The 22,548-nt window shown below is 51.1% G+C and overlaps 2 protein-coding genes across 2 annotated transcripts; one reads left to right on the forward strand and one right to left on the reverse strand.

Annotated features, from left to right (window-relative positions):
* Nucleotides 1-1,564: 1,564 nt before the first annotated feature.
* On the reverse strand, nt 1,565-7,389 carry LOC144280017 (immunoglobulin kappa light chain-like). Its single transcript, XM_077841708.1, has 6 exons — nt 7,304-7,389; nt 6,725-7,057; nt 5,783-6,094; nt 4,432-4,542; nt 2,533-2,579; nt 1,565-1,690 (listed from the first exon to the last, which is right to left on the reverse strand). The coding sequence occupies exons 1-6, from the start codon at nt 7,338-7,340 to the stop codon at nt 1,595-1,597; spliced, it is 936 nt and encodes a 311-aa protein (XP_077697834.1). The 5' UTR covers nt 7,341-7,389; the 3' UTR covers nt 1,565-1,594.
* Nucleotides 7,390-13,688: 6,299 nt separating this feature from the next.
* APH1A (aph-1A gamma-secretase subunit) lies at nt 13,689-21,106 on the forward strand. The gene is made up of 7 exons (XM_077841400.1): nt 13,689-14,031; nt 15,815-15,985; nt 16,300-16,373; nt 16,881-17,003; nt 17,894-18,021; nt 18,541-18,664; nt 19,539-21,106. Exons 1-7 carry the CDS (start codon nt 13,919-13,921, stop codon nt 19,601-19,603), a joined length of 798 nt encoding a protein of 265 aa, XP_077697526.1. The 5' UTR covers nt 13,689-13,918; the 3' UTR covers nt 19,604-21,106.
* Nucleotides 21,107-22,548: the final 1,442 nt, after the last annotated feature.

The raw sequence follows: 22,548 nt of genomic DNA on the forward strand, positions 1-22,548 counted from the left end.
CAGATGCAGTGGGCGGCAGGGGGACCCCGGAGCTCCTGACTCCTGCTGGCGGCGAGGGGACCCTGCAGTGGCTCAAATGCAGTGGGCGGCAGGGGTTCCAGAACCCCCAGCTGCCGCAGGTGCTGGACCCTCCTCCCTCCCCATTTTGTGAGGGATATTTTATTAGTAAAAATCACAGACAGGTCACAGGCTTCCGTGAATTTACTAAAAATATCTGCGACCAAATCTGAGCCTTAATTATGATGAGATTCTCAATTGACGTGAAGGGAAGATGTGTGGCCAAATCCCAGTCATGCTTTTGAAGCAACCGTGGATAAAATGCAAGGTCACAATGATCCACAGTACACAGCGATCCTACACCAGTACTTCTGTGGCTTTGCAGGCATGTGCTGTGTATGACATTCGGCATTGGGGAGGCCTCATCTGGAGTACGGTGTCCAGTTTTGGGCCCCACACTACAAGAAGGATGTGGATAAATTGGAGAGGGTCTAGCGAAGGGCAACAAAAATGATTAGGGGTCTGGAACACATGACTTATGAGGAGAGGCTGAGGGAACTGGGATTGTTTAGTCTGCAGAAGAGAAGAATGAGGGGGATTTGATAGCTGCTTTCAACTACCTGAGAGGTGGTTCCAGAGAGGATGGTTCTAGACTATTCTCAGTGGTAGAAGAGGACAGGACAAGGAGTAATGGTCTCAAGTTGCAGTGGGGGAGGTTTAGGTTGGATATTAGGAAAAACTTTTTCACTAGGAGCGTGGTGAAACACTGGAATGCGTTACCTAGGGAGGTGGTAGAATCTCCTTCCTTAGAAGTTTTTAAGGTCAGGCTTGACAAAGCCCTGGCTGGGATGATTTAATTGGGGATTGCTTTGAGCAGAGGGTTGGACGAGATGACCTCCTGAGGTCCCTTCCAACCCTGATATTCTATGATTCTATGATTCTATGACATACCACCATATGGCAAACCCATGGGAATTACCAGTGGTGCAGCAGGAGGGTAAAGGTCGGTTGGCTGTGTTCCCAGCAGTGAATGAAAGAATGAAAGAAAAAGAGGCTAGTTTACAGGCAGGGCCGGATCCCCAGCTGGTGTGAACCGAGAGCAATGGTGCTATGACAACTTATACCAGCTGGGTATCTAACCATCCCATTTCTGAACCAGTTTAACTAACTCAGGGGGAAACGATTGTGTTAAATATATGCAAGCCCCAGTGTGTACCTGAAGAAGAGCTCTGTGTAGGCTGAATGCATCCGATGCAGTGAGCTGTAGCTCACGAAAGCTTATGCTCAAATAAATTTGTTAGTCTCTAAGGTGCCACAAGTCCTCCTTTTCTTTTTAGTGTGTACACAGTTACAAATGGTGTTTATTGGCGTTGCTTGTACAGGAACAATATAACTAACCCCAATACCTTTTCATTAGCTGTAAAGCTGGGTCCCTACGCAGGGCTCACACTAATTACCTAATTTGGTTTTTCTACCCATTTTGCTCGATCGCTGCAGAGATTGAGCCTAGATGAGCCCTGGGACCCAGGAAGAATCCAGTTCATCCCATTCAGATCAGCAGTCAGGTTGCCAGTTCAGATCCCCCGTACCAGGTAGGTCAGGATTTTTCACTCTTCCCTCTCGCCAGTCGCTCCATCATGCTCTGGCCATGCTGCCTTGAATCAAAATCCAGCTGACAGTATACAATCCCATCCTGCATGGTGACAGGCAGTAAAATTAGCCCCCCTCCGTGTAAAATGGATTGGTAGCAACTGTGACAGGACTGACCGTCCAAGTGAGCTTACTTAGCCTCCCCAGGCCTGATTAAAAATTCTTCTTCCTCCTCTGCCTTCTCTATCGATGGTGTTTTGTCAAATTGGAAATGATCCCTGGAATCTGACTTTAAGAACTTGGTTGGTTAGTGGCAAACTTTGCTCTTACAGGGCCTTTCCTTTGCAAATATCAAAGAGCTTTGAAATATTATTTCTCTCTCTTTATGGTCCTTATCTGCCCCCCATTATTCTAGTATCTGAGCACCTCAATTTTTAATGTCTTTATTCCCGACCCCTTGTGGGGCAGGGTTATTTTCCCCATTTTACAGAGAGGAACTGAGCCATAGTGAGGCTAAGTGACTTGCCCAATGTCACACAGGGAATCTGTAGTGGAATTGACACCAGGTCTCCCAAGTCCCAGGTTAGCACCCTAACCATTGGACCATCTTTCCTCTCTCTGTTAAGGGCTAATGACCTGCTCATATAATGAGACAGACTCTGCTCTGAAGATCTTACAGGTGGAAACGATGAATGAAACCTACCAGAATTCCCCTGCTTCTCTCTATTTTGCAGATGGGGAAACTGAGGCACAGAGCCATTTGGGGACTTGCCCAACATCACACACAGCATTAAGATAGAGGCCAGTTCCCTCCCCTGCCCCCATTCTGCTACTTTTGCCTTTAAACCCACTTTATGGATCAATCCATCTAGACCCTTAAGTGAATAGGAACATTTAAAATGTCTCATACGGACAGTGACTAAGAAAGTTGGTAAAGCGCCGTACCTGGTGCTCCTCCAGGGTTGGCGGTGCTGAGCGACGGGCCTGGAATCCTGACACAGACAGAGACATTTGTAAGGTCCTGTTCCATTGGCATTTCCCCAAAAGGAGGCATACAGACTAACGGGGCCCCCGCGCAGTGTGTGGGCATTGCTCCGTTGTGCCCAGCACAGGGCAAACAGACGGACGGTTGTATTAAGAGATTTAGCACCGATAAACTTGACAAAATATGGACCAGGAATAACTTGAATAAAAGCACCTAAGGCAGGGGTGGCCAATCCAAGCCTGAGAAGGAGCCAGAATTTACCAATGTACATTGCCAAAGAACCACAGTAATACCTCAGCTCCCCCCAGCCCCGCTCCCAGCGTCTCCCTCCCACTAGCAGCCCTGCTGATCAGCACCTCCTGCTCCCTCCCCGCACCTCCCGATCAGCTGTTTCGTGGCCTGCAGGAGGCTCTGGGGCGGGGGGAGGAGTGAGGGCATGGCAGGCTCAGGGAGGGGACGGAAAGGGGTGGAGCAGTGAGCACCCCCCCGGCACATTGGAAAGTTGGCACCTGTAGCTCCAGCCCCGGAGTCGGTGCCTAGACAAGAAGCCGCATATTAACTTCTGAAGAGCTGCATCGGGCTCCGGAGCCACAGGTTGGCCACCCCGACCTAAGGAACTAAGGACCAGATCCTCAAAAAGATTTAGGTGCCCAACTCCCATTGGGACCTACGTCCTTTAGGTGCTTTTGAAAATGTTGCCCTTGGGAGAGCTAGTCTCACTGAAAGTCACTGGGACTTGGGCCAGGTCTACGCTACAGACTTCTGCCAGCCTCGCTGTTGGGCAGGGTACAAAGAGGCGTAAGCCCCGACTGACGCAGCTGTGCTGGCAGACGCCCCAGTGTAGACTCAGTTGTGCCAGCAAAACTGTACTTTTCCCGGTGTAGCTTTTCTCGCCTGGGGGAACTGGAATAATCGGTACTGTAAAAACTCAGCTCTGCTGGTATCAGCTGTGTCCACACTAGGGACGCTTTGCCATCGGGATGCGACTGCAGCAGTCAAGCCTTCCAAGTCGAGACCTGGACTAAGTCTCATTGAAAGTCAATGCTCATAAGGGCTAGATTTTCAAAGGTGTGTTTATACAGGTAGGGATTTCTGAAAGCACCGCAGCAGGTGAGGTGCCAAACTCCCATTGGTGTCAATGGGATTTAGGTGCCCGGGTGCCTTTGCAAATCCCACGAGGCACCTCTCTGTGTCTCTAGGTGCCTAAAGACCTTTGAAAATCTGGCCCTCAGTCACTTTTGAAAATGTTCCCTTCCACCCACAGCAGCTCCATGGGTCCATCGCCTCCCTTCGTCACCAAAATCAAACCTTTCTCCCAAGGCAGGAAACAAGTTCCAGCGGTAGGGCCTGATTCGGGCTGCCCTGCACCTCGTCCAGTCAGCGGCACCAATCGGAGTCGATCAGGACTGCTCTGATCTGGTAGCGTTTTAAACACACCTTGCCCAGGGTTACATGAACCAGCCCAGGAGCCCAAATCCCCACCCCTTTACACCAGTTTGGCACCCAAGTAATTTCAATGACTTTAATGGGGTTGACCGGATTCACAGCAGGTGGGTGAGAGAAGAATCAGACATGCTGCAGGGCAATGGAAAATCAGACCCTTGGAAAACAAAGCTACCGAGATCAGGCAGTGTGACAAACAGAATCAGAGAACCGTAGGCCTGGAGGGGACCTCGAGAGGTCATCTAGTCCAGTCTCCTGCACTGGTGGCAGGACTAAGTATTATCAACCATCCCTGACAGGTGTTTGTCTAATATACAGTGTGTTCAGTCATCCCAGGAGCTAATAATGCCCTGGGGTGACGCATGGGAATAGGATTTCGCTCTGCAGGAGTTTCTGGGATGAGCTGTGTTCATTACCTTGAGTGGAAGGGCAGCAAATCCAACCAAGGCTCAGAGACACCATCAACAGCACCAGGGTTCCCCCTACTGCCAGGGGTACGGCGTACTGAAAGCATCCATTGTCAAAGCCTGGGGAGGAAGCAGACACAACTGGCTCACTTGAGTAGAGGAGGTCATGATTGCACAGCATGTAAGGAGCTGGGCAGGACACAGTTTGACAGTCCAATGAATATTCTCCCGATATTGAAAAAAATTCCCATCCCAAATCGGGAGAAAAAATCGGTATCTCAGATGCCTGTGACCCAAAACTCCAAAACAAACATAGGAACAAACACCGGTTTTGGGTCAATGAAAATATTTTGTTTCAATTTTGACCTTTTCTTCTTAACCTATTTTTAGTCTGAATTTACTAAAACATCTCCATGAAAAGATTTCACTTGAAAAATGGAAACTTTCCTGTTCAGCAACATAGAAAGGGACATTTCCACGATTTTGAAGCTTTCCTCCAAAAGTTTGTCAAGATGAGAGTTTGTCCAAACTGACCCTGTCTCCTGAACTGTTTTAGTTTTGACAAATTCACACTTCTTGGCACAAGAAGGTTAATTGAAAAATTCCCCACCAGCTCTACTGTGTAACGTTTCACCTTGAGTTTTTAGCTCTGCAGAACAAACCAGCAGGAGCCTTCAATCCATTTCACTCTCCCTTTTCATTAGGCCAATGAATAATATTCCCTTGGGTCAGTGATTTAGCCTGTTACCGGAAGGCTGCGGCTTCTGCCACTCCTCTCCCTTCTGTGCCCTGTGACAGCACCTCTCCCAGGGATATTTGGTACTATTTCACCGTGGAACATACTTCACACATGGGCTTTTTGTGCACGTTGGTTCAGGCCACGACAGACTTCTGCCGACATAACTATTCCCATCAAGGTGTGAAGAGGTGTGATCCCTCACTGACAGATGCCCCTACTGTAGGCTTTTACCAGTGCCGCCTGTTTCCCTCGTGGGAGTGGCTTTGTTATACCAATACAAAGCACACCTTCCCAGGGGTAGCTGCATCCACACCGGAAGCACTTTGCCGGTATAGCATACTGGTATTTCAACACCAGCAAAGCACTCCTAGTGTAGACATAGCCTCAGAAAGAAGAGTGGCATTTTCTTGCACTTCCTCTTCTTTCCCTTCTCAAAGTTCATTGCAAGTCTCTCTACACCTAATTAACTAAAAGGTTAATACAGTCCAGCTTTCCATGATGACCAATTATTTATTATTTTAATTTATCATTTCAAAGCAGCTTGGACTGAAGGCACTTCCCATGGCTATAGCTTAGATCTTACTCCCCTCTAACTCCAGAAGCAAATATAAAACCACTCACGTTCAATATACCTGGCACTTTTCTTAACACTGTTGCCAGAAGAGTTGAATTTTACTTCACAGGTGAGAATTTTTGCACTGGTCCAGGTGTCCTTCGGGATGCTAAGGTGACTTATGAACATTAAGGATCCATCCTTTGCTTTCTGTGATCGCATTAGTGCCTGGTCCTGCCGATCCCCAGAAATATTCCAGGAAATTTGGACTGGGTTGGAAACTCCGTGGACAATGCAAGCCAGATCAGCCATCCCAGTGGAGATGAGACCAGGGAGAGATGGAGCAAGAAGCAAAACCCAGCTGCTGGTGGTGTAGCTGTCTGAGCAGAATTGAGCAGAGAATTTATTGTTCCATCCTGTGTCTGACTCACTACAGACCTGCCGGCTGTTTATTATCTAATTAAGGGCACCAATTTTACTTTGTTACAATTGTACACTTCCACTGAAGTCAATACAATTACACTGGTGTAACTGACCGGCTCTTAGGAATGTTAATCTCATGATATGGGGATTGACTCAAAGTAAAAAATTCTGCAAAAACAAAAGGATAAATTTGGCTAACTGCATTCATGGGTGTTAAGTCAAAAACATCCCCAGTCTGGCAGCTATAAATAGTGATGAGACTAAAACTAAAATGCTTTGAGATCTACTGGTGGAAAGCACTAAGTATGTACTAGGTGGGTTGTTTATTATTATTCAGGAGCTCTTTAAAATAAACCCTGTCATATTTGACCATTAAAGGAACATTTTTAATTGAATCCCCCAAAACTGCAAAATTGGCTCTTACCAGCTCCATTTAGTTGTCATTTTTTAGCTTAGTTTCCCCTTTTCAACCATTTCAGCTTTGAAAATTGTACTATATTGTTCCATTTTCCTGGGATGTTTTTTTTTTAACATCTCTGCATTGTTAATCACTTTTCCCCTCGAGTTACACCATTATCTTTCCTTACCTCCAACAATCAGTGTGGATCCATTGCCAAAAATCAGATAGCTGCTGGATTTAACTGCACAGTAATAGTCACCAGACTCCTTCTGCTGAACATTGTAGATTTCCAGTGTCATGCCGTGTGTCTCGGGTTTGCAAGCAAACTTACTTACATTTTGATCATTTAAGCATTTCTTGATGCAGGTGGGCCCCTCACCTTCTCTTCTCCTGTACCAATAAACTGAAATGCCACCTCCTTCCAGTTTTTCTTTGGAAGAACAGGGGATCTTTGCCGTAGCACTAATTTCGACAAACAGGAATCGCTGAGTCGGGTACAGAGATAACTGTGCTCCCAAAACTGCAGAGATAAAACAGGGTATAGCGATTAACTTCCATTTGTCCTCGGCTACAAAATAAACTGGATATTTAGAATTCAAATGAATTAATCTTCATAAAGTTCATGCTCTGTAACGGTGCCTTGCTAGAACTCATGCTAAGACTATATCAAAGCATGTGGATCTCTTAAGTTCTCTGAGCCCACAATAGATGTTTTGTTTTCTCAATTCTAAACGTAAATGCTCTAAGAAATGCTGAAGGATTTTACCCATGGAAGACAAGAGTAGGTATCTGACAAACAGCATGTCTGTAGGAGTAAATAATTACCATCCTGCAACCCTAGCTCAAGGGCTGCTGTCGTCTATACTGTGAAAGAGTCCAGTAACATGGGCAGTGAACGCCTCCCGGGGGGATGGGTTGTGGTGGTGATAGGTACCATTGGCAGGTATTTGCACAGAAATCACACTGGATGGGGCATGTCTGGTATTTCCAAGAGTAGATCACCCCATTATTTGAAGATGCCGGATTATTTCTGCTACCCCCACATTGCCCTCGTGGTTATTAATAACGATCAGCAGCAACTGGGACCTAACACACGATGTCTTTCTAACACTGCAGCATGTTTATTCTCCCAGACAGACAGACAGACACACACCACACATCAGATCTATAACTTCAAAGTGCCTAGAACTGTAACGAGCTCTGGGAGGAGGTAGGAAGTGGAGGCTGCAGACCCAAAGAGACGGACTATCCCATTGAAACTGCCACCCACCTTGTCTGGTTCTCACTGGTGTTAAATGAGCAGAAGCCATGATTGCCCCATGCTGCTGTCTGCTCGTTTTAGGCCCTGAACCTGCACAGGTAAATCCCTGTGCTTGCACGGAACCCCATGGGAGTCCACCTGGGTGCAGAAGTCCGACCAGGTGGTTTTCAGGGCAGGATCGGGGCCTTAGCTTGTGTGTCCAGCATGACAGTATTGCTTGTGTTATGCTGAAGTAAGGTCAGAGGATCCTGGTTCCTTCAGACTCATGGAAACAACACAGGGGCACTGAGGCACCATCACCGCACTGATTGACCTGCTCCTAGTGCCATCACTTATGCCAATGCAAAATGGATGCCCTGCTTTATTTAACTGGAATGGTAGCGTTCTGCACCCACGTCGCCTGGGGGCAAATGATTGCACATGCTGGGGAGCGAGGCCCAAGAAGGGGGGTGTCGTGAGTCAGGCTGGGCGAAATGTTTCATCCAAAACTTTTGGTTGGTGAACAATGCTGATTCGGTGACACCGAACGTTTGGCAAATTTGTGTCCGTTTTGGCAAATGGCTTTGATTGAAAACAAACAAAGACATTCAGAAAACCTCTAAATGTTTTGCTTTTTTGGTTCAAAAACGACTCCCCCCCCAACATTTGCATGAATTTTATTTTTTTAAAAAACAAATCAAAAATGTATAAAAGTGCTCAGAAACAAAACATTTCCTTCCACCCACAATGATTTTTTTTTTTAACTTTTTGATTCGCAGAAAATTTTGCAACATTTTGTGTTGGGTTTGGCTTGAAACAATTTTTTTTTTTTCATATTTACCAACAAACTGGGAAATGCGTTCGGCTTCCCGCTCTAGTTCTGAGCCTAGTCCTCCAAGCGAATAGCTGAAAATGAACCGGCTTTGCAAAATTGCCTAGCTCAGGCCCAGAATTGCTTGGGTTGCTTTGGCTATGATTTAGATGAAAAAAGGAATGACATATTACTCACCCATCAAAAAATAATGACTGGCTTCTGGTGAAAAGTGGAGTGGAATTTTGCCAGGCTGTAATAAACAAAGAAATACAGCAGTGGCTATTGTAGTAACACACAGGGGCTCCAGCTGAGATTCTCATCCCGCCAGGCACAGTTCTTCGTATATGGATCTTTACAACCCCTTTGTGAGGCAGGGCAGTGGTATTATCCCCATTGTACAGATGGGGAAACTGAGGCATGGCACAACTAAGCGATTTGTCCAAGGACACCCAGCAGGACAGTGGCAGAGCTGGGAATAGCTCCCAGGTCTCTAGAGTCCTCATACAGTGCCTGGCCTACTAGACAATGCTGCTGCTCCATGTGATGCTTTCTGAAGGAACAGAGGGACCAAGGAAGCGCAGCCGTCCTTATCTGGTTCGTCTGCATCATCTGGCGTTTTATGCCCCCAGTTCCACAGGCTGCATGATTTCCGTGTGGGTATCAGCAGCGGGAATGGAAAGAATGTGTATTGTCTTGAATTGGATTTTGGAAGGATTTGACGATGCAGGCTATGAAAAGCCCTGACGGTACAGTGGTGCTTTTCACTGGCCTCATTTAAATAAAAATGCACCAAGCGAGCCACATCACAGAGTCTGTGGTCTTGGACAAAAGGGTGAGTCAGAGACCCAGCAAGACGGTCAAGGTGCGAATTCAAAGAGCTAATGTCTCCGCACCCTGAATGGAAAAAAAGATGCAGCCAGTTCTGTATCATTTCCTTCCTGGTCTCGCCTTCAGTGAGAACTCAGAATAGGATGCCCAAAGTTGAGGGAGTTTTTGAAATACCACAGGCTGGGTCTGTGCTGACGGTGGAACTTAAAGGAAATGCAAGAGTAAGAGTGAGCGCTGCAGAGATGGGCTGATGTCACCTATACAACAGGATGCGTTTGTACAGCATCCATCAGCATGGTCTCAGAGGGCTTTGCAAAATGATCTCTCGACTGCAAATGAGAGCCAACGGGGAGTGTACGGTCTCAGGGACAGTGGACAGGCTCCCAAGCCTTTCCCTTCAAAGGCCTTGTCTAGAGCTAGCTGGGGGTTTTCTGACAAAATGATTTTTCTATAGAAAATGCTGATTTGTCCAGATCGAAGCTGTTCACGGGAAAAGTTTGGGTTTCAATGAATCTCCCAGTTACAAACGTGGGAGGAAAGAACAGTTTTGAAATGGTCTGAATGTCCCATTTTGACTTTTTCTAAACAAAGAGTTTCATTTTTCAGTTCGAAGTGACTTTGTGTTTCGAAATTTCAGTTCATTTATATGAGAAAAAAGGTCAAAGTGGGGAAAAAAGGACAAAATTGAAATGAAACATTTCTATTGACCCAATATGAAAAAAATTTCAGATATTGGTTTGCAATTTTTTTTGGGGGGGGGGGATTTCAAGTTTTCATCCCAATTCCAGGTGGGAAAGAAATGTCAAAAATCTCGAAAACTCTCACGACATGGGAAAAACAGTTCCCGCCCAGCTCTAACTTTGTCTATAAACCAACGCTGTCTTGCTTTCACTAAACCAGTATAGTTAAATCAGTACAACACCCCTTGTCTCGACGTTTTTATCTGATCATACGACAGCTCCTTTCCATATGGAAAGGGAAATTAGCTATCCTGATATAAGGCGTCTTTATACCAGTATAACTGCATCCACATTGTGGGCTGTACTGCCATAACTATTCTGGTAAGAAATCACACCGCTAACATATTTATACCAGTGTAACTTTTAAATGGAGACCAGACCGAAGTCACAGGTTCAAATCCAGTTGTCATTTTGATGGCCTAATGTTGTAGGACTCAAACTAAAACCGCTCAGAGCCTGCACTTGTCCACTTGGCATTTACTTGTTTGTAGTCTGGGCAATGAAACCAAGGCATGGAAACAGAACTCCCATCTCCCCCCAGCTATGGGCCCTGCGGCTCAGGGTTGAGACTGAGGGGGAGGGGGGAAGTTTGCCATGCTGTTGTCCGGACTGCCAATCAGAAGACTCCAATCTCCAGGACTGTCAAATTCTCTCTTCTCAGAGACACTAAATCACTTTTTATATTAAAAATGGAAAGCAGCAGAGAGTAAATGCACCTTGAACTTAATTCTAAAAGCTGCAATGTACTGGGCACACTTTCAGCTCAGAGAGAGCCGGAAACTCCAATGCAAAGGTCTCCTGCAGCCCCATTGATCCATCCCAGTATAGAGTCAGGGCACATTATGGCAATAGACAACCTCAGCTCTGTGCATGAAACTCCCTCTGAAATGAATGGGATCTGGGTTATACAAGTACAGGAATTTGATCCTGCAGACACTGGGGCAAAGGTATTCCATTGAACTCAATGGTGTTAGACACCCAAATACCTTTTGAGGAGCTGGGCCTAGGAACATATAATGATGAATGAATAAACCAGGCCGTGAATATTAACAAAGGCTGATTTTTAGAAATGCTTTTCAGCTCACATTCACTTCTTTTGGAAAAGCGGCATCCGACGAAGTGGGTATTCACCCACGAAAGCTCGTGCTCCAGTACATCTGTTAGTCTGTAAGGTGCCAGAGGACTCTTTGCCGCTTTTACAGATCCAGACTAACACGGCGACCCCTCTGAAGCTTTACTTCTTTTGGAGACGTGGGTGCTCTGAAAATCAGGTTCTAAGGGGATTAAAACCAGAAAGGACTAATACTTCCCTTTACTTCTCCTGGGCTTTCATTTTTAAAGTTTATTCCTTTTCATCTTCTATTAGATTGTTTGTTTGTTTCACTCTTTGCCCCCTGCCTTTGTATGCAGTAACACTCTTTTACAGATGTCAGGTTTCAGAGTAACAGCCGTGTTAGTCTGTATTCGCAAAAAAGAAAAGGAGTACTTGTGGCACCTTAGAGACTAACCAATTTATTTGAGCATAAGCTTTCGTGAGCTACAGCTCACTTCAAATGTGTTGTTTTTAAATTCAGCAGGAAGGTTGCTAGCTCTTCTGGCTGTTGAAGCAAGGCTGGAGCCCAGTGCCTGTGAAATGTTTGTTCGTTTCAGTCGCAAGCTGCGATCATGGGTGGATTAGTTATTTTTTATTCAGAGGGTTAATTGGATTGCCAATTCTGGGCGCTGCAATGAAATGTGGTTCTACCAGTGACACCTTGTGGCTGAATGAATGAATGAATGCATCCGATGAAGTGAGCTGTAGCTCACGAAAGCTTATGCTCAAATAAATTGGTTAGTCTCTAAGGTGCCACAAGTTCTCCTTTTCTTTTTACCCTGAAACCTGTGGCTGAATGGAAATTTAACCCCAGACGACTGCTAACAAAAAATCCGGGGAGCCATTCAGACCCCATTAAAAATACGATTGCCAACCCCAAGCATTCAAAAATCATGTCAGGCCTCTCAAAATCATGCATTGGCTTAAAAATCATGAGATTTTTAAAAAGAACCACTGTGGGGTTCTTCTCATTTGCTTTTTGGTATCTTAGCCTTTAGGGTTCATATTTTCACATTTCCGACATGAGGGTGAGAAACTTATTTCCGTAAAAAAATGAAAGCTGAAATTCTCACATAGTAACTTGACTCTAGGAGCTGGGGCTTTAAGAAAAGCACCCACTACCCTCTGTAAGAAACTAAATAAATAAAATAAATAATCACACATTATTAGTTATTATTTGCGAGGTGGCAGCATCTAGGGGCCCCAATCTGGGGTCAGGATTCCATTGTGCTAGGCGCTGTACAAACAGACTAACAACAACAACAAAAGCCCCGACAAGCTCATTAGAAGGATTTTGTCTCGCGGCCACTTGTCTCCACGCTGTGCCTCGATCCGGTGGATGCTGTTTAAGGGTGTGTGGATTTGGGGGGGGGGGGGTGACTCCCCCTCAAAACCCTGGACTTGGGGGGAGTTCAGCCCCAGAGCCAAACTTTGCAACTTCAGTTTTCTGTGCATTTGTCACTAAGACATTAGCAAAGCCCCAGACCGGCCCGGAGCAGGCAGCATTCCGGCCGTGCTCCTCCTCCCACCTCCACGCTGAGCATCCGCCCGCCCACGCGGCCCCTTGCTCCGGGCCGTGGCCACGCCCAGAAAACTACAACTCCCGCCATGCCGTGGGGCGGGGCGGTTGAGCGGTGCCGGCGACAACCTAGCCGGAGGCACGCGCCCTGCCCATTGGCCAGCCAGGCTACGTCAATCCGCTGGAGGCGGGGCCCACTGCCGGGCTTTGTCGTCCACCTGCTCGGCTTCCGTAGCGGGAGGGATCGCAGGTGCGGACGCTGGCGGTTCCTCGGCAGGGGTAGTTGTGGGGCGGCCTCCACAACTCTCCCGGGCCCCAGCGCCTGCCCCCGCTCTCCGGCCTGTGCCCCCCAGCCCTGACCCCCAGTCCTGGGCCCCAGCCCCCCTCTCCGGCCCGTGCCCCCCAGCCCTGACCCCCAGTCCTGGGCCCCAGCCCTGACGCCCCTCCTCCAGCCCATCCCCCGACTCCTGGGCCCCAGCCCCCCTCTCCGGCCCGTGCCCCCCAGTCCTGACCCCCGGTCCTGGGCCCCAGTGCCTGCCCCCCCTCCGGCCCGTGCCCCCCAGCCCTGACCCCCAGTCCTGACGCCCCTCCTCCAGCCCATCCCCCGACTCCTGGGCCCCAGCCCCCCTCTCCGGCCCGTGCCCCCCAGTCCTGACCCCCTCCTCCAGCCCCTGGTCCTGGACCCCAGTGCCTGCCCCCCCTCTGGCCCCTTGCCCCCCAGTCCTGACGCCCCCCCTCCAGCCCATCCCCTGACTCCTGAGCCCCAGTCCCCCTCTCCGGCCCATGCCCCCCAGTCCTGACCCCCTCCTCCAGCCCCTGGTCCTGGACCCCAGTGCCTGCCCCCCCTCCGGCCCTTGCCCCCCAGTCCTGACGCCCCCCCTCCAGCCCATTCCCTGACTCCTGGGCCCCAGCCCCCCTCTCCGGCCCGTGCCCCCCAGTCCTGACCTCCCCTCCAGCCCATCCCCCGACTCCTGGGTCCCAGCGCCTGACCCCCTCTCAGGCCTGTGCCCCCCCAGTTCTGACTCCCCCTCTAGCCCCAAAGCCTGACCCCTCCGCCTCGCTCTGAGCCTACCCAGCCCTTGGCCCCAGATCTTGACCCCCCCCCAGTCCTGGGCCCCAGAGCCTGACCCCCCACCCTGCCGCCGCCATGGGGGCCACCGTGTTCTTCGGCTGCACGTTCGTGGCCTTCGGCCCAGCCTTCTCCCTCTTCCTGCTCACTGTGGCCGGGGACCCGCTCCGGATCATCATCCTGGTGGCAGGGTGAGTCTGGGGCTGGGGACAGGCTCCCCCCGCGGGGGGATTGTCCGGGGTGCGGGGGTTGGTAATGGGGACTTCTCGTGTGGCATCTGGGGGGTGGAGCTGGGGGCTGAGGGGGCTCCCCCGTGGAAGTCATGACTTGGGGGGGACCCTTGGTGAGGAGGTGCAGGGACACCCCCACTCCCCCCCAGCATGATCCACCTGGTGGTGGGGTGGATCCATACTAGGCATTCCCTCAGGGGCTGGACTTGTCTGAGGTCCCACTCAGGGAGTGTGTGGAGGTGCTAGATACCCCTGTGGGGGAGCTGCATCCCCATGAGCTGGGGGGGGGGACCCCTTGGGTGATTCTACTGGCAGCTGGGGGTGGTGACTCATTGGGATAGGGGGTTGCTAGGGGCCCCATCAGGTTGATTGTTCTGGGGGTTGGAGAACTTGTAGGGGTGATCACATGGGGGAGGTCTGGGGGGGAGATGAAGGTTGCCCCCATCTCTGGGTTAGCCTGCAGGCACTTGGGGGGGGTCTTCTTTGTATTGTCTCTGGGTGACAGACCTGGGCTAGGCTGAGTCTCCCCCATTCCAGGCAGAGTGAGGCTTTAACTTTCTAGCACCATTTGGAAAGTGGAAAACTAACCCTGCATTTCCTGGCTTTTCACCTTTTGTTTTCTGTCTTTTGGACTTAACTCTGAACATTCTTGGGAGGATTAAGTTGCCCCCCACGTCTCCTGGTTTCCCAGCAATTGAGTTCCTGGACTTCAGCTCTCGTGTTCCAGAAGGGACGTAATGGCCACATGGCTGCAACCTTATCTGCACCTTAGCCATGTAATCTGTGTACCAACCGTACAGGCTGGGTGAGACATCTCCAACTGGTGCCAAACAGCAGCTCCTGAGCTACGGAGCAAGTGTAGTCAGGATTTAAACCACCTTTGCTCAAACTTTTGCGACTCTAAAGTCCACTCAGGGCTCAGTGTTTGCACTGTATTATTGTGCAGGACCTCTTTGGGGTGGGGGTTCGGATCGCTTGGCTGCTTTAACTGCTGTGCAGTGTTGTATGTTGCGCTCTTAAAGAGCCGGTTACATGTGTCTCTTGGCTGCGGGCTGACCCTGTAATACAATGTCCCTCGGTGAGTCTCTGGCAGCCGGGATTGAACGCTGGACCTCTGGGTAGAAAAGCATGAGGCTCTACTGCCTGCACTAAAAGCCCCACATTGGAGCAGGCTCATAAATGGCCCTGCCACCACTAGGGGGTGATAGAGCACCCCACCAAGTGGGCGGGGGTTACAGGCTCCATGTGACAAATGGACATTTATTATTTGCAAAAAACTCTTAAGACCCCCCAGTATTTGCTCTTCTGTGTTGACTGTTGCAGGATTGCAGCTACCAGTCAATCAGTAACAAGACCTGGTGATGCCCATGAGTCAGCAGCAGCATGAGGTGTTTGCTGCTTATGGAAGGGAGTTGGCCAGCCCAGACCGATGGTTGTAGTGGTCCGTTTCTCACCGCAGGGATGGGTCTTGGAAGGAGACCCATGTTCTTGAATCTTCCCCATTTTACAGAGAGGAAGTGCTTTGCCCGGAGTTGCTGAGTGAGTCAGTGTCAACTCTAAGAGTAGAACCTAGGCCCCACACCTCCTTTTTGCCCCCTGCCTAGGAGAAGCATGTCTCACACAAGCATGATCAAGTGTGGTATGAGATGATAAAACTTCCCTTACTGAGCGCATGACCCACAGGGAAACTGCTGCCTTGACAACACACATCTTAGCTTGTTTCCCATTTCTCTCTCTTTGACAGGGCATTTTTCTGGCTAGTTTCCCTGCTGCTGGCCTCTTTGATCTGGTTCATTTCAGTGCAGCTCAGCGATCGGGAGGACTCCAGGCTGCAGTATGGCCTCCTTGTTTTTGGGGCCGCGGTTTCGGTGCTGCTGCAGGAGGCGTTTCGATTTGCCTACTTCAAGCTACTCAAGTAAGCGAACCCCTCTAGGAGCAGACTGTTTCCCCCTGTGTGAAATGGGGCTGCCCTCCTGGGTAAGGTGCTGTGAGATCTGCTGATGAAAAGAGTTAGGCAGTATTATTAGAAACCGTGGGTGGCACCTGATTGTCGAACCCTCTCCCAAGTGTTGCCCCTGTGTCTTCCTTGTAGATATGATCCATTAGCTGCTCTTTTTCTCTGCCACTTGCTTGATAAATACCACCTCCCCCTGTATGCCGCCAGCCCCCCTTCCAGTTCATCTCCTGCTTCAAACCCATCAGCCATTCTCTTCTTTCTCTGACCCCCAGGAAAGCCGACGAAGGCTTGGCGACGCTCAGTGAGGATGGGCAGTCTCCCATCTCCCTCAAGCAAATGGCCTATGGTGAGTCAGCTGCTGGGCAAGGGCCTGTGCTTCCTCTCCCCCCACGTAAATGACTGACCCCTCCACGCACCGTTTCAGGCGTGCCCTGCAGCAGGCCTAGGGTGCCCAGATATCACGGTGATGGGGTGATACAAGAATTGGAACAGAGCAGCCAGGAGCTGCTGACTCTGTGCTGCAATCGCTGGCTGGCAGTCATGCTTCCATCTGTTAACTTCTGCCACTTACCAGTAGCCTTGGCGCGTACTTAAGATGCATCTTCCTCCCCTTGCTGGTCCCATCCCCTCCCTGCCCCAGAACGTATTGGACACAGCCCTGCGATGCACTGAATTCTCCAGGCATCTCCGGATGGTAAGTCTGTCTCCTCACCTCCTGGGAAAGCAGGGGTAACGTGGAAGATGCTGGGGAACTCCCCGGCGCTTGTCAAATGAGTCCAAAGCTAGTTGTGGTGCTTTGCATAGCCGTTGGTAACTTCAGCGCTGTTGGACGATATACTCTTCCTCCTCCTAGTGTCGGGGCTGTCCTTTGGGATCATCAGTGGGGTCTTCTCGGTCATTAACATCCTGGCGGACTCCATAGGGCCAGGCATCGTAGGGATCCATGGGGATTCGCCTTATTACTTCATCACGTCAGGTAAGGCAGGAGCCCCTGTGTGCTTGGGAATGAAGGGATCGCTCCTGCCCTGATGCCATTCATTGGGTTGGGCTCAGAGCCCAGGTCAAACACAGCCGGAGGAACCAGCTTTCCCTCCAGCTGTAGATGATCAGCTACAACCAGAACCAGAGGAGACTGTTGGGCATGATGCAAGGCTGCCCCGTCCCTCCCTGTCAGCCAAGAGCTAAATATAACACCACAGCAGCATCCATCTTGGGAGGCAGTGCTGTCTACTGGTTAGAGCAGGAAACTGGGAGTGTAGAGAGCTATTGTTAATCCTGGCCCCATTGAAGTAAACGGTAAACCTCCTTTTAACTTCATTGGGGTTTTAGTCCCGACTCTGCCACTGATCTTTGTGTGACCTTGGGCCCTCACTAAAAATGTGACTACCTGCTGGTGGGGCTCTGAATCTTGATGACTAGCATGTGTCTTGAGAGCCCTGGATGAAAGGGGCTAGAAAAGGGTTATCGTTACATAGCCTGGAGGAACCGCTTGTGGCTACAGCTGTGAATCCTTCTTCCAAATGAGATGTGACACCTAGGTCCTCTTTGTTTAGGGTCGCTAATGATCCTCATAAAGACTGGGATGTTAGTCTGAAATTTATCCCCTTTCCCAACTTCAGATTCCACTGGTGAAACTATTCCCACCTCCTCCTATAAAAGCTTTTTGTGTGGGGTGGCTGCTGGGCTCCACTCCAGAGGTGGCTGCATTTCAGTAGCCATGCACATACCTGTCTGCAAAACCCTTCGGGATCCTCCAGGCAGAAAGATGCTATAGAAGTGGGGAGAGGGTGGTAACATGTTGCTGTTGTGAAGGTTTGGGGTGCTGACACCTCACTGGTCTGACCCCCCGCCCCCCTCTCCTGCCAGCATTCCTGACCATGGCCGTCGTCTTCCTACACACGTTCTGGGGGGTGATCTTCTTTGACGCCTGCGAGAGGCGGCGGTATTGGTCCCTGGCGCTGGTGGTGGCCAGTCACCTCATCACGTCTGGGTTGGTGAGTGGGGCTGAAGTTGTTGCTCGATAGAGAGGCGATCGGATCCGACAGCCAGCAGTGTGGGGCTGGCTGGCCCTACCCTGGCCTTTGCAGGGGAGAGGATGGGAGCCTGGGGTCGTGGGAAATGGGATAGTCCAGGCTTCAGTCTGCTGAAATGTCACACAAGCTCATTCAGGGCTAGTCACTCCCTGTTCTGCCCCTCCCCCTGCGGTGCCTGATCCTGACAGCTTGTGAGGGGTGGGAGCGTAAGCAGTGTTAATAAAGGACTTAAGGATCCCAAAGGCCCCTTGCAAGGGGCTCTGTATTATCCACTAAGCTCCTCATGGTGAAACCGCTGGGCAGAAGTTGCAGGAGGGATCAGCATTGCTCTGCTCAGACAGAGGAGGGAATGCTGCCTGTCTGCCCCAAAGACTTAGAGAGCCTGGACCGGGGGCAGTCGCTGGGACTGGGTGCCAGGGCTCTGCAGGCAGACGGAAGGCAGCGGCCCTTCTGACCTCACTCTCCCTCCTTCGCTCCTAGACGTTCCTGAATCCCTGGTACCAGGCTAGCCTCGTTCCCATTTACATCATCACCATCTCCATGGGCGTCTGGGCCTTCTTCACGGCCGGAGGCTCCTTGCACAACGTCCTCGCCTGCCTCTCCTGTAAGGATCTAGCCAGCCGGCCCCCTCGTGGGAGGGTGGGGGGCGTTTGGCAGTACCACAGTCGCTGAAAGTGCTGGATAGTGACACTAACCTGCTCAGGAGACTCCCTTGGCCTAAGGTGCTTTGGGGGGCAGTGGCATATGGACAGCAGCAGCTCCCAGTTGGCCGGGTACACACAACGCCCACCTAATGACCCGCTCCAAGACAATTGGCTCGAAATGATGTGAGATAAGAAGGCTTCGGAGACCCTGATCCTGCCTGGCCTGCAGCGGGAGGGGGAAGCGAGTGGGATGGGATTAGTTGGGGATTTCCACCAGATCCCAGACTGCTCCACCCTTGACTTCTGGTGGGGGAGGGCTATTCCCCCCCCCCCCGGAGTGCTGGCTCTCTTGTGGTAGCTGGGTGGTGTATGGCAACAGAGACTCCCAGCCAGGTGCTGAGGCTGGGGTTGCCCAGACGCCGCTCCATCGCTAACCGTCTAAACGCGGTGGTGGGGAAACAGCCCTGGTAGGTCCAAGTCATCCTCCAGCCCCACGAGCCGGTAGAGAACATGCAGCCTTGGCCCTGGCCCTGAGAGACATTCGCTCTCCATTGGCCAGCTCAGTCCTTGCTCTCGCTGCTGAGACCCCCAGCGAGGAGACTGGTGTGGGCCACGTAGTGCTGGTGGCATGCAGCCTCCCCTGCTAGGGCACAGACTGTGGCTGATCTCCAGCCTCCTGCAGAAGCTGGATTCGAACCTGTGAGCCAGAAGTAGAAGGGTATGAAACCTTTAAGCCACCAAGCGGCTTCATGTGTTCTCCATTGCTGTCTGGCTCAGCCTTCCCCCCGCTGCTGGGGACTGCCTGAGTTACTGACTTTTGCCCTTCCCTTGCAGGTAAACAGGAGGAAGAGAACCGAGTGATGGTGTACTCTGCGCTGCAGGTCCCCGTCGAGGACTGAGCCCCTCCTCAGGCCAGCACCTGCCTGCCAGAGACATCCAGGGAAGACCAATACCCCAAGTGCCCTGTTCTCTGCGGCTGGGAGCAGCCTGGGACTCGCCCTCCCCGTGGCAGGAGCTGGGGCATGGGACTCAGAGCAGATCACCCTGTTCATGGGGCTGGGCAGCTGCACTGGTGGAGGTGTGGCTGGGATTGCGAAGCCCTGGGGGGCCCTGGCAGTCTCTGTGCTGTGGATTCAGGGGCCTGGGGCACTGCCGAAGTTTCTTTCCCTCCTGTCAGCTGCAAAGGACTGAAGCTCTGACCGGGCCTCTTGGACTCGAACCTGCCCAGAATCGGGCTCATGGCAGGTCTTGCAAACTCTGCTCCCCCCCCCTTCCCTGTACAAACGTCGCCCGCTTCGGAGGCGAATTGTCCCGCGGCTCCTCTGTCTGACTGGGCTGCAGCAGAGGGTGCTGGAAAGTCCTGTCTGGAAGCACTGACAGCTCGCTTTTGAAATGGTCCTTTATTGGTATCTGTTTATCTGTATCTCTGATACTGTAGGGTCTGGGTTAGTGCCTCGGTTGGCAGAGTAGCGAGCCCATCTGGCTGCCCGCCTCCTGCCCTGGGGCCACGAAGGGCCCTCTGAACTCTCAGCCCTGCCCCAGGGTTTGTGGTAGTGAGAACAGCTGTGGCGTTTCTGCCCTTGCCACGACGCCAGTGTGACCGGCTCAGCTGGGAACTCGCCCGCTGGCAAAGGTTGGCCTGCTTTGGGGAGGGCTCAGTTGGAATGGAACTCTAAAAGGATGGGGTGCTCCCCCCCCACCCCCCCGAGGTGCAACCAACCCTGCTAACTTCCATCCAGTGGCAGCTGGGTGAGGGCGCCTCCTGCAGGGTTAGTGAGCCCAATTTCCCTGGGTGATGGTCTAGAAACTCTACAGCATTCCATCCGGGGCTCTTCCCCAGCAAGGCATGCATGTGTCTCAGCCTGAAGGACCTGCCCCATTGCAACATAGCCTGGCAAGGGGGCTGAGCGTTAATGTGGCTGCCTCCACGAGAGAGCTGCTCTCCTAGCTACGCATGTGGGAAGCATCTGGGGCAAAGGTAGGCATGCATCCGTGTCGCTCCCAGGCACCCCCTACTGGGAGGTCATGCAGCGTGCAAGTCATGCAGAATGGAGGGGAAGGATCTGCTGCAGAACGGGTTGCAGTATCACTGGGTCTGCAAGGGCTAATCTGCTGTAGCAGGCACTGCCCAGCTCTTGGCAATGCCACGCGGCAGCTCGTCTCCAGAGAACCAGATGCTTCCGGTGCTGTGGAAGAGGGCCGAATGGTGCTGCTTTGTTCAGGGGCTAAAATGATTGCCCCGCTAACCCCATCCCGGAGACTCCTTGAGGGTGGAGAGCAGCTGCTACAAGAAGTTGAGTTGGGTTTTTTTCCCCTAAGTTTGGGAGAAGATTCACTAAAAGTCTGTAAAATTGGGATTTTTAAAATATTTTTTTGATTCAGAGTAAAATCCTTTTAATAGAGATGGTGTGATGACTGATAAAGCCTTCTTTGGTAATGGGGCAGGAGTGAGACCTGGTGTTTTCTTCTGGCCATGTCTGCGGTAAATCCACTTACTTTTGGGGAGGGGGCGAATTGTATCCATGCCTAGGGAATCTCCACTAAGGGCTACCCACTATCATAGCAGTTGGGATCAGGGCCCTGCACAGCTACTCAGTGAGATAAGCCCTGCCCTGAAGAGCTGCCAATCTAAATAGACTGGGGGAGGAGGGGAAACAGGCACAGAGTTGAAGTGACTTGCCCAAGATCATGCAGCAGGTCCGTGGCGGAGTTGGGAATAGAACCCAACTCTTCTGCATCCCTGACTAGTGCCCTACCCCCCGGGCCACGCTGCACATGCTGAGAGCACAGGCCAAGCCTAGGAGCGTTGCAAAAATGCACTTTCAGCTCAGATTGGGAAATCTCTTCCATCAGCCTGGCCACTTCCTCAGTGCAGTGTCTCCGAACCAGGCTACTTGTGATTCTTACCAAGTTCCTTCTCTCCCATCTTCCAGCCAAGTCTTAAGTGCTAAACTCATTAACCCTTGTACCACCCCTGGGCAGAAAATATTATGCCAAATTTAGGTGCTGCTAAGTTAGCAGCCCAGTTGGCAATAGGGGCAGTAGAAGAACTCTCTTTAACTGGCTTTCTGTGGCACATACTTGCTCTTTATTCTCTCTTCCTGCTTTCCCAGCTTCCTGTGGTGCAGAACTTACCCATCAAATAGCCTAGAAGCAGCGGTTGGTAGTGCCCAGCTGCCAGCAGGGGGAGCACAGGGCTCTGGCAAGTCCATGCCAGTCCTACAGTGCAGGAGGCAGCTGCCTCTCCTTAGTAACAGGCTGTGGTTTGTCTAGGCGGCAATGTTTCTGCCATGGTGACTGGGTTTTGGCATAAGTGTGTGTTGGCGGCAGCTGTTAGCATGAAGAATTAATGGGTGACGTTTCCGTGCCTCGGTTTCCCCGTCACCAAAATAGACTCCTCACGCTGGCAGGGTCAGGTGGGGGTTAATGCAACAGTGTGTTCAGATGCGGGGACTGAGGGTGCTAAAGAAACAGTAAGGCAATGAATGAGAGGGCTTGTCTGCACGGTGTCCATGAACCAGCTGCGGTGTAAATTTGGTGCACACCAGCTTGTCCCACGCTCATTGGCCCGCATGGACCCTGCTGGCATGCACCAAACATTCCCTAGAACATGTTCACGTAGTCCCTTTTCAAACTGTCCTACCTTAACGTGCACTAGGGAACTTTTAGTGCGGGGCAGCCCGGCCCAAACGGCCCCGTTTAGGGTGCAAAATGCTGGTGTACGTTAGAATTGACACCCCAGCTGGGGTGGGTTAATGCATCATGTAGACAAGCCCAGAGAGATGCAAAGCAGTCAGCTCCAGCTGGAGCTGTGGGGCAGGTGCAAGTTCTGTTTCACAAAGGA

Source organism: Eretmochelys imbricata, chromosome 24 (genome assembly GCF_965152235.1).
Source record: "Eretmochelys imbricata isolate rEreImb1 chromosome 24, rEreImb1.hap1, whole genome shotgun sequence".
NCBI classification, from domain to species: Eukaryota; Metazoa; Chordata; order Testudines; family Cheloniidae; genus Eretmochelys; species Eretmochelys imbricata.

Bases quoted from the DNA above. Each gene is read 5' to 3' on its own strand.
- LOC144280017 (XM_077841708.1), bottom strand. From the start codon at position 7,340: ATGCTGTTTGTCAGATACCTACTCTTGTCTTCCATGG. The intron at 7,058-7,303 runs GTAAAATCCTTC...TTATCTCTGCAG, and splicing joins CCTACTCTTGTCTTCCATGG to TTTTGGGAGCACAGTTATCT. The intron at 2,580-4,431 runs GTAATGAACACA...TGTCTGTGTCAG, and splicing joins TTGCTGCCCTTCCACTCAAG to GATTCCAGGCCCGTCGCTCA.
- APH1A (XM_077841400.1), top strand. From the start codon at position 13,919: ATGGGGGCCACCGTGTTCTTCGGCTGCACGTTCGTGGCCTTCGGCCCA. The intron at 14,032-15,814 runs GTGAGTCTGGGG...TCTCTTTGACAG, and splicing joins ATCATCATCCTGGTGGCAGG to GGCATTTTTCTGGCTAGTTT. The intron at 15,986-16,299 runs GTAAGCGAACCC...TCTGACCCCCAG, and splicing joins GCCTACTTCAAGCTACTCAA to GAAAGCCGACGAAGGCTTGG.